The sequence below is a fragment of the Cloeon dipterum genome, chromosome 3 (genome assembly GCF_949628265.1).
Source record: "Cloeon dipterum chromosome 3, ieCloDipt1.1, whole genome shotgun sequence".
In the NCBI taxonomy this organism is placed as follows: Eukaryota; Metazoa; Arthropoda; class Insecta; order Ephemeroptera; family Baetidae; genus Cloeon; species Cloeon dipterum.
This window is the reverse complement of record NC_088788.1, coordinates 33,895,232-33,908,335: the sequence shown is the minus strand read 5'-3', so window position 1 is coordinate 33,908,335 and position 13,104 is coordinate 33,895,232. Positions and strand designations below refer to the sequence as shown.

Sequence of the window (13,104 nt, the reverse complement as noted above, 5' to 3'; positions counted from 1 at the left end):
CCCATTTCTGGTGGCGGGCGGGCGAGCGCGAGTGCGGCTTGGCCCGTTCATAAAGTCCATTTGCGGTCTGAATTGATCGCAATGGGTGTAAACGGAACGCCCTGATGGCGGTCATAATCAGAATAGAGCGACGTTATTTTTTACTACCGGCTCGTTCGAGGCTCTCTCTTTTAATAAAGCGGCCGGGCAGGGAGACATTAAAATTCATTGATGTGCCGACTCGGCGCAAAATTCTAGTTCATTAGGCGCTCTCTGCGAGAGGAAGGAAGCAAGGACGGCGGACGGAACGTGGAAGGGCCTGCTTTTTCTTTGGAGCAGCAGTAGTTTCGAGTTTGCGACTCGCGTTTGTTTGCTCACCAGCAGAGAAGAGAAGAAAGAGACGTTGAACAAGAAGGAAAGCTTGACCGAGATGGCTTGATTTATACGCGCCCAGATTGGGCAAGACAGTTGACAAAGACTTTGATTTGATATGTACGAGAGCGAGTGGGCAAAGAAATCACAGAGAGGCTGATGGCAAAAGTAGTGCCTGCTGCCACTGAATTGCATCATCTCGCCGGCTCTTGTGTTCGCTCTCTCCTCTTTGTGTGTTTGTTTGAAACAAAGTTCACTTTGAATATTTCAAGAGACACAAGCAGATAAAACTTTTATCTCGCTCCTTTCCACTTTTGTATTTACTCTCTTTCTCTGACTTGCCGGTTAAAGAGCTCGTTAAAGGTGCTAGCGCGCTGATTGCCAGCGCGAGATGCAACTCCGGCGGCACGGCAGTCTCGTGGTCGTGAATCGCATGCACTAAATTTAGACACTCTCGCACGAGCCGTCGTGTTGCGATCGATTTCCCGGCCGCCGCGCCTATATCTGCATTTGTTCCCTCCGCCCACAGTTCGCGCAATCCAAACTTTTGTGCGCGCCACACAGATATATGGGGGTTAATAAATTCTATTAAAACGTCAAGCTAGAAATGTCATTTCTGCTGGCGAAACGTCTGCGTGCACACCGGCACACGCGTTGAAATTTATTCCAAACCACACAAAACAACGCCGCGGATTGCCCGCCGTTTCAAGAACTGGCTTAAAACGAATTTATCTTTACCGCAGTTTTATGAGAAACCTGTTTCGTGGAAAGTATGTTTAACAAATCGTTGACGTTCCCCTCATTAATATATATTATTATTATTAGTTGGCTTATGATTTACATTTTTATACATCACTTATTTAAGAGTTTTAAAGAAAAAATCGTCTTTGACACTTTGTTTTAATTTTTCATAAGATGTAGATAATAGAAAAATGTACATAAATTAACAGTTGGGCTAACCATTTAAGCACACACAATTAAAAGCACACACCGGTATGATATTAGCCCCTTTTGTAATCTAAAAGATAATAATTTTCCTCTCGTCTGTCACAATATTTCGTGTCACAAAGTGTCGTGCTTCTCCTTAATAGAGAAAATAGCAACCTACACTTCAAGGAATGTGCGCACAGCTCCCCTTTCGCGCCTGCTAATTATGAAGCAGAAATACCTGCTTACAAATTATTAAATTAACTGAGCGCAGAATTGTTTTTGGCGGCAGTTTGGAGCAAGAAGATGTTTCTCCTCCCTCGAGGCGTCGCTTCGTTAATCCAATGCAGGAAAGGGTTGCTTTGCGTTCGAAATATATCGTTTATGCACAGCACACAGGTACGTACAGTGTACACAACACTGCGCAAAATATTCAACACGTTCCCGTGTTTTATTTATTGCGGCTAATGAGTCGGCCTAATGACGCTACAGCTCCATGCTAATGATGATACGAGATAATATAATAATTATTACAGCACGTACAAACATGTGCGCGCACATACGCGCGCGCGGTGGTGGTATGGTGGCCGCATGATTCGGCGTGAACCGGCTGAATATTTTATCTGCCGGCCGTTTGCGTTAGTTTAACTGCTGCACTGGGACGGCCATTGATCACCAGAGATGCCGCGCGCCAGATAACAAACGATCATAATTAGATCAGTTTTGAGCCCGAAAGCCTGGTTGTTTTACCTACTCTGGGGCTGTCTGGAGCGACGTCCACGACCATTTGTGGCTGCGTAAAATACCGTTTATTTATGGCCCGCGGCGCACTATTATCGCTTTGGCCAAAGTGAGCACATACTTGAGTTCAGAGCTAGAGCACCGGCTAGACTGTGCAATGCTCGGAATATTAAATTTTGGACAAAATAGCTTGTTTCAACAGATATGCGTTATGTTTTATTTGGCCTCTCTTTATTTGGTCTTGTAATAGGGCAGACTGGATTCACCAAAACTGGTCAAGTTAAAAAAGGTAACCATGAACGTGATTATGATCATGTCAGTTTGTTTCCTGAGCGCCCTGATGGCTTCCAAAGAGTTGGATTGAAAAAATTATGAAAGCTCTCGACTCAGTCGTTGGGGTGGTGAGCAGATCTTGCAGATCAAACCAATAAAGGCATCGTTAAAGTGGCTATACACCTGTGAATTAATAATATCGATCGCTCAGGGGCTGCCCTGACGCCAGGGTACGAAGATTTTTTAGAGTTTAATATAATTAAAACATGAAATTAATGTACAAATCCTTTCAAATCTGAAGAGAATTTTTAAGGTAAACTGTGTCCTCCATCCCATTTTTGAATAAATTTACGTGTGCAGCATAGAACGAAAATCATTATTTAAAAATGAACAGCTTTTTGTTGATCTTCTTGAAAGCTTTTTAGCTGTCAGCATTTGGGTGCAGCGTTTGTCGTCTCAATCCGACGAGAGGCCCGAAAAGAAAATTAATATCCCCTGGAAGCGGCATGAGGAATTCGCGATGATGTTTTGCGACCCCGCATGGACCCCTGGTGGCGCGGGAAAGCTGCCGGTTGCGCCCCTGATTAATCGCGGAGTAATTTGGGCCGACACAAAGGAATTCGCGGGCCGGGGCAAAGATTAAAACGGCGTTTTAATCAATGTGCCACGCACGCGGCTCGTCTTTGAAGTGCGAAAAAGCACAAGGGTGTCATCTCATCTCTGTCGCTTTCACTCGCTGCCGATATCGATTCAGAAACGCACGTCTCCTGACGTTTGGAAGAAGTAATTTGCTAATTTTTCGCGATCATCAACGAGATCAAAGGGTCACGTGCCGATTTGCGAGTGTGTTTATTGATATCTGAGCACAGGCTAAATCACGCGGGAGACACTCTCACTCTCGGCCGTTGTTCTTCTGCACTTGAGCGTGCAGAGGAGGGCACACTTCTCTGAACACATCTGTCGTCAATGTCCCAAGCCATTTCTCTGTTTTATTCAAAGTTACGCAATATTTTTAAAGACATCTTTGCATGCTGTCAGATTTTGGAAGACTTGGTCGATTTATTTGTGAAATATCCAGCATGAATTGTTGTCTAGGGACTTGATATTTGATCGTTTTATGTGCTTATGAAATCATCATTTAGACAGACACAATTCCCACAATGAAAAGTCAGCACTCACTCATTCATTTGCGGAAACTCGTCAAATTGGAAAATGTAGATTTGAATAAATGTATCGCGTTTGCGGAGCGCAGTGGCGATTGCCGCTCGCTGCCGGGTTTGGTGGCGGCGGATTTGTGTGCCCTCGCACTCCCTTTTTGCACCATGAATTATGAAGTGAAAATCAATGTCATGTCGTGTATCACGGCTGGCGTCGATATTCTGTCAAATTGCCACTAGAGCCGAAAGCAACCACAGTGACAACTCCATAAATAAAATAATAAAGCAGACGCATGCATGGTCGACTCCTCTCGCAACTATAACTGTCCATCAAATCATTTGCCTTTCAATGAGCGATATCAAAGACAAATCTGTTTTCGAGAGGAATCTTTGGCCAACAAATCCTCTTTTATGTAAATTTAAATGTACACTTTTGTTTCTTAGCATTATTAACTATGAACTCAAACGCGGACTATTAATTATTCTGTGCAATTTTTAAGATCATTTAAGCTATTTTGTGATTTAGCTCAAATTTGATTGAGCTCATGTGCATAAATTGAAATTTAAGCTCTTATATAGCTCCTTTTGAATTTACTTGCAAGGCGTTAAAAATATTTGCAATCTCACGTCTGAATTTCAAAAACGTCATAACTTCTTTTGTCTGGCGTTTGGCGTGCAATTAAAAAAACTCGGATTTCAAGAGAAATTTTGCTTTTGTTGGAGAACAAAAGAGAAAATGAATATATTTCCATCAAATTCCCTTTTTAAAAATTCAGTTCTGCGTACTCAGCCTAAACGATTGACGCGAAATCTGCGAAGCCTGCGCCGCGTCTATCACTCGTCTGAAAGCGGGCGCGCGACATCAAACGAAAATCACGCGCATAAAACACTTTGATAGCATTGTTCGGCGAAATTCGAGCGGAAAGATGAACGCGCACATGCACGCGCAAATTCGCGCATTGTTTGCCGCGGCAATTCATCCGACGACGAAAACATTTTGTCAAAACGCGTGCTGCCGAGGAGGGAAAATTGTTTTCCCAGCGGTAAATCCCATTATCTTTTATTTGCATGTGCGCGCTGCGTGTGTGCTCGCAAAAAAAAAAACCGGCGCTCCGGCCGCAGGATATGATTATTTCACGCTTGCTTAGCTGCCGCGAAATATACTATATGCTGCCGCGAAATAAGAGAGCAGAAAATGCCGTTGAAATTTCAAAAAAGCCGCAGAGCCTCCGTTTTGCAACTCTCAAAGTGCACGCAGTTAAATTTAATAATACCAGCCGGCCAAATTAGCATTCTTTTGTGTATAATACTTCGCTCTAAAGGTTTTTTGCCCTCTTGGCAGCTGATTTATTTATGCGCATGATGCTAAAATTTTGACTTTTCGCCACGGACGGCTGGAAAACACCGTGCACGCGCCCCCAGAGAGCCGCTGCTAGTGTTAGGGAAGAATGCAGCTTGCACTGCCGCGCTAATTAGGCGACCTAATGAAGGAGAAAGGCGAGGGTTGCACCGCACCGGACAAATTACTGCAGGTGCATCCTCTGGACGTGCCACTCGCTAAACTGTGAAACAGCAGTGCCGTCCTTTTTCCTCTCTTCGTTGCTAATCAACTTGGAAGGCTTCATTTTTAATTGTTAAAATCACATTTTATCCTGACGTTATACACATAGGGAAGGAAAACTAAAATAAATGAGTTTAAAAAAAATTAATAATTAGTTCAGTATACCAAAATGAACGAATTTACATTTTTTATCCCGTTCGTTTTGTTGTATTTTTGTCTTTTGTATAAAAGAGTTTATGGTGTAAAGTTGCTGATCCTTTTGATAGTAGAATTTTGAGTTTAAAGTAAAGGATATTATTGCGCATCCGGAAAATTACCAAATTTCTTTACCAAAAAATTGCATTTAATCTTGTTTATTGCGCAAGAAGTTACAAAAAATTTAATATCTGCGTGAAAAAAACCTGCATCGCGCCTTTCTTTTAATTATTTTTATTGACCCAATATCAACAATCACCTGGCAACAAAGGCATACGCTTGAGGAGGGGGGGAGGAGGGCAGCGGCAAATACATAGAACGTGCGTCTCATTTTCATTCCACAAACCGAGCTGACCATAATCCTCGGGCTGGCCAGGATTACGCAACCGACTGACTGACTGGCTGGCTAGCTGGACAGTGGGTGACTGGCAGGGCAAGATTACCGCGCAGATCCAGCAGGGGGAGGCGTAATTTAATTAATAATTTTGATATCGCCGCGTCGCAGAATTATGATTATTTTTATTGCCGGGCCAGAGGGCAGTTGGATATTAAGCCGGCCGAAATGGAGGACAAATCTCGAGGGCGGGGATGCGAATGAAATTGCCGCCGACGCCACTTTATGGACTGCAAATTGCCGCCGAGGAAAATAATAATAATAGGGAGGCTGCAGCGAGCGTTTTATTTAATAATAGCTGTAGCCCAGTCTGTTGGGAGTTTTATTTTTTTTCGTGAGGAAAGCAGCAGCACTCAATTTGAGAGCCGGGAGAGGACTGATTGATTATTTGCCGTCGCCAGCGTCGTTCTTTCAAGTAGAGAGAGATAGATCGGCGGCCGGCCTGGTGACATCCTATGGTCGCTGCTGATTCCCTCTTGCTCTGATGCCGCGCGGTCGAGGCCAATGCACTTGCTTTCTTTCTTTATACAAGCCCGAGCTTTACAAACAACTACCAGCAGCTCTCCTCGCGTTTGCTTTGCTCAAGAAGACACAAGTTGATGGATGGATTGATCGGCTTTTTCAGCGCAACGAGCGGAAAACGTGGAGCAAAAAATTTAATTCCCTGCTCATCCTTTCCTGGTAGACAACTTGCTGATTCAACTCGAGTTTTACTACAGCCTCCAATAGCATCATCGCATAAAGTTTTATTTTTATAACCAAAATCAGGACTATTTATGGGAATATGTAGTTATTAAAGAATTAAAGTACAATAAACGCAACGATATACTTGCTACTGTCAATAATGCAAAATGCTCTAAATTCTTGGTCTGCAAAGCTCTACTTTAAGATCTCCAGCAATTATTTTAAAATATTCTTGAGCTTAACTCACGTCAGGAAGAAAATTTTAAATACATGACTGTTGATTTACTAATCGTACTAATCCAAAGGTTTCCATCTTTACCCACTGATTTTAGAAAAAATTAACACATTGAAATGCAAGAAAAATCTCGTCGTTGTTTCAATTAATAAAATTTGATTTCTTTGTATTTTCTCATTTTTTAAACATACAAGGATCTTCTAATTTAAAAAGAATTTCATATATGAAATTAAAAATTTACACTTATTTATCTCTTTCTATCTTGGCATTGAATTACAAATTGCGCTTGACATAAACACGATAATTTGGCAATTAAATCGAGATTTACAACAAGAGACAAGCCATCAAATCGCGTATCTCGCGCTCGAAACAAGAACAGGTGTAATTCCCGCGTACTGTCGTGTGTGTAATATAGGCGGAATCCAGTGTGCCGGTGGTGGCGGTGGCTTATTTTCATATTCGCGCCGGTGTGAGAGCGATCGTAAAATTTAACGATAATACCCGCTCCACTTTAAAGGTTGAAATGATAATAATCGTGTAAAAATGCGAGCACCGCCGCGCTCCCGCCTTTTTATTATCAGATGGGGGTTGGGGGGAGGGGTATAGGGGCTCGAGTGAGTGTGTGTGTGTGTGTGAGAGAGAGATTGCCCCAGGATTTTTGCACACAGCGCGGCACCAGCAGTCGGGTGCATTTTATTCGCATTGGTGGCGCCAATAAATTCCATCGGCTGCTCTCTTGCGCCACATAATGATCACGGCGAGAGCGAAACAGTGTGATAACCGCACACGCACGCTAACACACACACCCACACACGTCGGGAGATGAGCTTTTGCTCTTCCACCCTCTGGTGCCATGCAAGCGAGCGTGTTTTTCAATACGACGGGGGACTGCCACCCTTCCACTGGCTACTTTTTTGATGGCAAAAATTAATTTGGAAATTGCTGTCAGTATGATATCGAATGAAAAAATTCGATGCGGGTGGCTTTCGGCCAGCAACCAAAGGGGACGTTTCCACTTCACTTTCCAGTAATTATGATCTAAATTTCAGTCGAGTTAGACAAACAATTGGTCGGGTTTTTTTTTCGATAGACGTCTAATTGGGGCCAAAAGTTGTAAAAAGTCCAATTTGGCGCCCAGCACACTTGTGCGGTCGGCAACAGCGGGTTTTTCCGAAGTAGAAGCTGAAGCAGCACGCCTGCTCTCAATATCCAGAAGTGCTGTTTCATCTTGGTGTAATTTAAAAGTTTGCCGCTGGAGACGAAAATTGCGTTTACTCGCTAAAGTGTTGAAAGGGAAACAAGATCCGAACACACACGTGAGCTCAGCCAGCCAGCCAGGCCGATGGTGCGAATGGGGAAATGGCTTTTTTCACTCGTCGTACGTTATTTGTGATGGTGCAAATTCAAATTTGTCGCCCGCCCTTAATGCAATTGCCGCCCCGTCGTCACCCCAAGCTCGATTTCACCGTCAAAAGAGACTGGCTGCGTGCGTGTGCGTGCGGATAGCACCATAGAGTTATGTGTGCGGCGAGAGGGTGTGCAGTCGAGAGCGGGCCCACATATACATGTTCACCCCCGCGCGCGCGCGGCGGAATGCTGCTCCTCACTAATTGTATTAGCATGTTGTGTTGCTCAATGAATTGTTCCTCTGGCCAACACCGCACGCTATTTTTACACTCCATCATCAGATTTTCGCAGAGGCACACGACGCGCGCGGAGAGGATACGGATACGCCGGCCGCTATCTAATTAATCAATTAGGGGGCGAAAAACGAGGGAAAGCAAACATTCCCGTGGAATGCAAATTTCTGACGTCGGTGAAAACGATTTTGGCGCGCTTGGCATGGTTGTTGCCAATCAAGTAATGCCCATCCTTTCAGCTTTCGCCGAAATACAATTTTGTTTTTCACTCTGCACGCAATGGTGCGACATTAGCAGAATCGAATCGGACGCGCGTCCCCTCTCCCAGCGGAGCCCTTTTCACATCGGTGTGCGACAAAAGCGCAGACAAAAAAAGGACGGGCTAGTTCCACTAATGTGGACACAGATGGCCAATATCCTGCTTGACCTCATGAGGATTGAGCCGATTAAAGACGCCTGCGAAGGCCCTTTTCTAATCCCCGGCAATGCGTGGAGCAAACTTTTCCGTCCGAGAAGCTAGCTTAGGCGCCAGTTGTTGTGCGTGCTGTTGTTTTAATGCTTCCCTTGTTAGTTAGTTAGTTACATCGTGAGAGCGCCCAATTCGAAACCGATATTGCCAACTTTTCTCATTTTCCGCGCCAAATGATGCTGCTGCTCGAAAGAAGATTAAAAATTCATTAAAAGCGCGCAAGGCTTAATCCGTTTCCGCGCTTTTGTTCGCTCGCTCTCGTCGGAATCCGTAGCGTTTTCCCCCTGCTTATTTGTTTGTGTGTGTATTTTTCCCTCTCTGCAGAAACGGCACACGCGAGATTCGAGCTGAATTTTCGCACGCCATCGCCAAATCAAGGTGCTCGAAAGGGAGCGACCGAGCGTGAAATCATAATAAAACGAGTCGCTGCCTGCTGGCATGAGCCAGCGTATAATAATAATTTTATCAAACGGCGCGCGCGTGCCACGCTAAATATCGGATTTTGCAGCAAATAAATCGGTCGTGTGCATGAGTAAATTGCTGCCGCCGCTAAATGCTTTCAACGCGCTGCTTTTTTCCGAATGAGTTATTCCAGCCTTCCAAAGTAATTTGCACTCGTGGAAATTTTCATTTCCGAAATGCACATGCGAGACTGACCTCGATTCGGAAACAAAGCAACCTTTGAGCAAACTCATTAGCAGCCAGGGCATGATCAATGCTCACTCTTCTCTAACATCATTAGATGAAACCCCGCAGTCTGCAGACAAAATTCAGCGCAATCTGATCTTCATAATGACATATTTCATCCACAAGGGACAAATTTATTTATCCAGCACGAAAGGACGAGAGTGAGTCTGCCTCATGCGAGCGAGCCAGCGAGCGAGAGAGAAAGAGAGAGCTTTTATTTAATATTTTAACTCAGTTGTGCAAAAAAGCGGCTAGCGTTTTGTGTAAAAGGGGCAATTTTCCGCACTAACTGGAGGCTGTTTTGGCAGGCCGACCGAGAGAGAGAAGAAAAAAGCCGCTGCTGCGTTTTGTTCGCCGGCACACACACAATGTTTGTTTGCCCCTTTTTTTCGGCCGGGCAAAAAGACGTCAGTCAGTCACTCGGGTTGCCACATTTTTTTTTGCGCATGCAGAAGAGTATTAAATTTGCAGTGATGGAATTTATGTGCGCAACGGCAAACATCAAAAAGAATTTTACTGCAAAAGGGTTATTTTTATGACTGAAAAGAGCTATTTGGATGCAAAGTCCCCGGCCGCCGTGTGAAACCGCTTGTAAAGGGGGTTTTCAATTTTAAACGATTTGTTTTTTTCCTCAGAGAAGCATGAAATTTCCCCCACTTTCTGAATCAAACAAACCCGAGTATTTTGGGAAATAAATTATTAAAATTGAATTTATAGTAGCTTCAGTTCACTTGTTTATTGAGACGCTCATTTAAATGTGAATACAAGTGCTCAAATATATTGGTACCGAGGCAGTAAAATTTGCATTTCATAACGACAGCAGTATAAAATAATTCCGCCATAACGCTAAATGAAGAGTCTAAAATTCACAACCCCCGCAATGTGTGACGCCGTTTTCCGGGGGCAGACAAGAAACCGCGCTGGAATAATAAAAGTTGAGTCCGGTTGGCCACACACACCATAATGAAGTATGATTAAAACATCTCTTGCGAGTTATTAAAGCCACTTTTAACAGCCGGCACGCCGACTCGCCGCCGCTCGCTCGGCTCGCGAGCATTTTCGTATTATAATACCTGCAGGCTTTTATTTGCATGGCGCGCGCACTCACTCAGTGACGCCATAAAAAGCATAGTTTGTGTGACACTTTTTACGGCCGCTTTGAGGATATAAAACACGCGGCCGGTCGCATAAAGCTCGCTGAAAAAACGAATGAAAAGCATTGCTGTGCGAATGCACCAGCAATTGACACCAGCCAGCCAACCAACCAGCATCACGCATTTGCATTCGAATGGTACACAACATGCTTTATTTTTGTCCCTTTTAACTTCCCCAGTATGCATGCAGCTCGAATGTGTTGTTGGAATCAGCGCAACGTCGACGATTGCATCAGAAAGCGACTGCGGCGCCGGCGAATGCAAAGGTTTTCTACTTAATTGAGACGCAAAGCGACTTGTTCTTTGATCTCCAAGTCTAAGAGGAACAGAAATTCCAACATTGACTGAAAAACCAACAAATGGCTGTGAAGTCAATCTTTTATGAACATTTATTTGTTTGGATGTTTCCACGAAAGATTTGATAAAAATGAGAAGCTGCTTTCCCGGTATATCAGGGTAAAAAGTGAAAATCAGCCTCTCGATCAGAAATTAAAAAAAATTGAGAATATCTCGGGTTCAAATGATGCTAGAATATCGAACTTATGCAAGAAGATGCCTAATTAGACGATCAATAACGTTATATTCGCATTTTCATGGAATTTGCTTAGGAAAACTAACATAATTTTATTTTAGCTAAAAAAATACGTTTAGAATCAAGTTATGGAGAAAACAGCGCTTGGAGACAATCATAAATTCAATTCCATTTTCGAAATTACGGCATGCGGAACGGCGTGTGTTTATGACAGCAGTGCGGGCGGCGAAATGAATAAGAATGAGAGTTGCGAGACGTCGTCTTCTTGTCATCCATCCACCCGCCCGCCCACCCGCCTCGTGGCGCAAACTTTTGAAAACGTAATCAGATTATCTTTTGGCGTAGCGGTGCTTTGTTTACTTTACGTGAGCGCCTCGTGCAAATTTATTCCGAAGATGCATGTGTACGAACGAGAAATTCCTACCTTGCCAACCGTCGACACTTCACGCACGCCGATGCGACGCAGCAGCGCCGGCGGCACCGACGGCGGCGATCGCTGCAAGGCGCCGCTGAAGTCGGTGCGGAAATACGCTTCATCTTCGCCTGACGAGTGTCGCTTGCGCCGGTGTGGTGACGACAAATTCAGCTTTTGGGCCGCTCTGAAACAAATTCAACAAATTCGATAAATTTCTGTTGATAAAATTTGTGTTTAAATTCATTTGATTGTACAAATTCCATACGAAATGATGATGATAAAAAAATGACACCTTCAGGGATTGATGATACTAGTTGAAAAGCTTTACTTAAATTGTAAATACTGTAGTATATTAAAAAAAGATTTTGATGTAAAACCACAACACCCAACCTAGATTTAATTTCAATTTCAAGTTTTCAATTATTTGAAAATAAATTTTAAGAGTATGTTTAAACTTATCTTTTAAATATGTAGGGAATTTCACTCAGCGTTGTCTGTATTACAAATAATACGCTTAGAACCATAGCTTTGAAATCATGTATTACAATTAAAGGAAAGCCGACGCGACGCATAACTCACTGCGAAGGTGATTTATCGGCGGTTCGGCGGCCCTCTTTACGGCCGACAGCAGCTTAAAAATAGTTTAAAAGCACTTTAAAGCCATCCAAACGAGCTGCCGTAATGCGGAGATTGCGTGCTCGATTCAATTACGGCGCGGCCCACGCAAGCAGGTATGCAACGTGCACGGCAGACGGCACCGGCGAATTGCATAGCTCCACGACTCGCCAGGCGTTGGGGAAATAAAGATTGAAACGGCTTTTTTGTTGGCTCACTCTGCAGTCGTTTTACGTAAAATTACCTCTTCATTAAACGCGAGTAACCCGATAGGCCAAATACTTTCCCCGTTTTAATAATTATCGGAGCGGATCAAATCCCTTGTTTTCATTATTTTTGTTACAAAATAAACCATTTCAAATTGTTTTCCCGGTCGAATTCTGCAGGTAGCCAACTTTTAATAGGTGATTTTTCATTCTGTGCGAGTCGCCGGCCTAGTTCTTAATCTAGCGGGGTAGAATTCGTGTCTGTTACATTCCTGGCCGCAGCGAAAGAAAAGGAATGTAAGGGTTACTATGGAAACCGCAAGTTTGGCGGCGCACGTGTTGGACGGGAAGCTGCTGGAAAACTACCCGACATACTTTTCCTCTACTTCATCTTCTGTTCCTTAACTGGAGTGCATTTCTCCAGCATTACGGCCACACAAAAGAAGCTAGGAGGGAAGGAAGGCGGCCGTCGGGAAAAGCCACCACATTCTTAAGTAATAATGGCGGACGCCAATTTGTAACCAATTTGGGCGGCTCTCCGGCCTAAGGTAATTAACTTTATTCACCCATTTCCGAGCAACGGCCGTCCGAATCGTAGGGCGAACACCGCCTCTCGAAGATTGAGTCTTGCGGCCACTCGAGTGAAAATAATTTGGCTTTAATGAAAAAAGTGTTGATTTTGAGCTTGCATGTTGTGTGCAACCCGAGAGCTTTCAGCAATACAAACAATGAATATTATTAACGAAGACTTTAAAAATTGGTGCAATTTTCGAAACACCAGATTTTGGAGTGTCTTTTTTTCAAATTACTTTCAACACCGGCTTTGCTATACTAATTTTAGAGGGTATTTGCAGTAAAATTTTAGTAA

At 43.7% G+C, this 13,104-nt stretch overlaps 1 protein-coding gene across 2 annotated transcripts in view; it reads right to left on the bottom strand.

Moving 5' to 3' along the window:
• Positions 1-13,104, bottom strand: part of LOC135940092 (kinesin-like protein CG14535) — a 197,807-nt gene that overhangs the window by 56,523 nt on the left and 128,180 nt on the right. For both annotated transcript variants that reach the window (XM_065484827.1, XM_065484828.1), the window contains one exon: positions 11,425-11,599. In XM_065484827.1, coding sequence (XP_065340899.1) covers positions 11,425-11,599 — 175 coding nt within the window. The remainder of the gene's footprint in view (positions 1-11,424; positions 11,600-13,104) is intronic.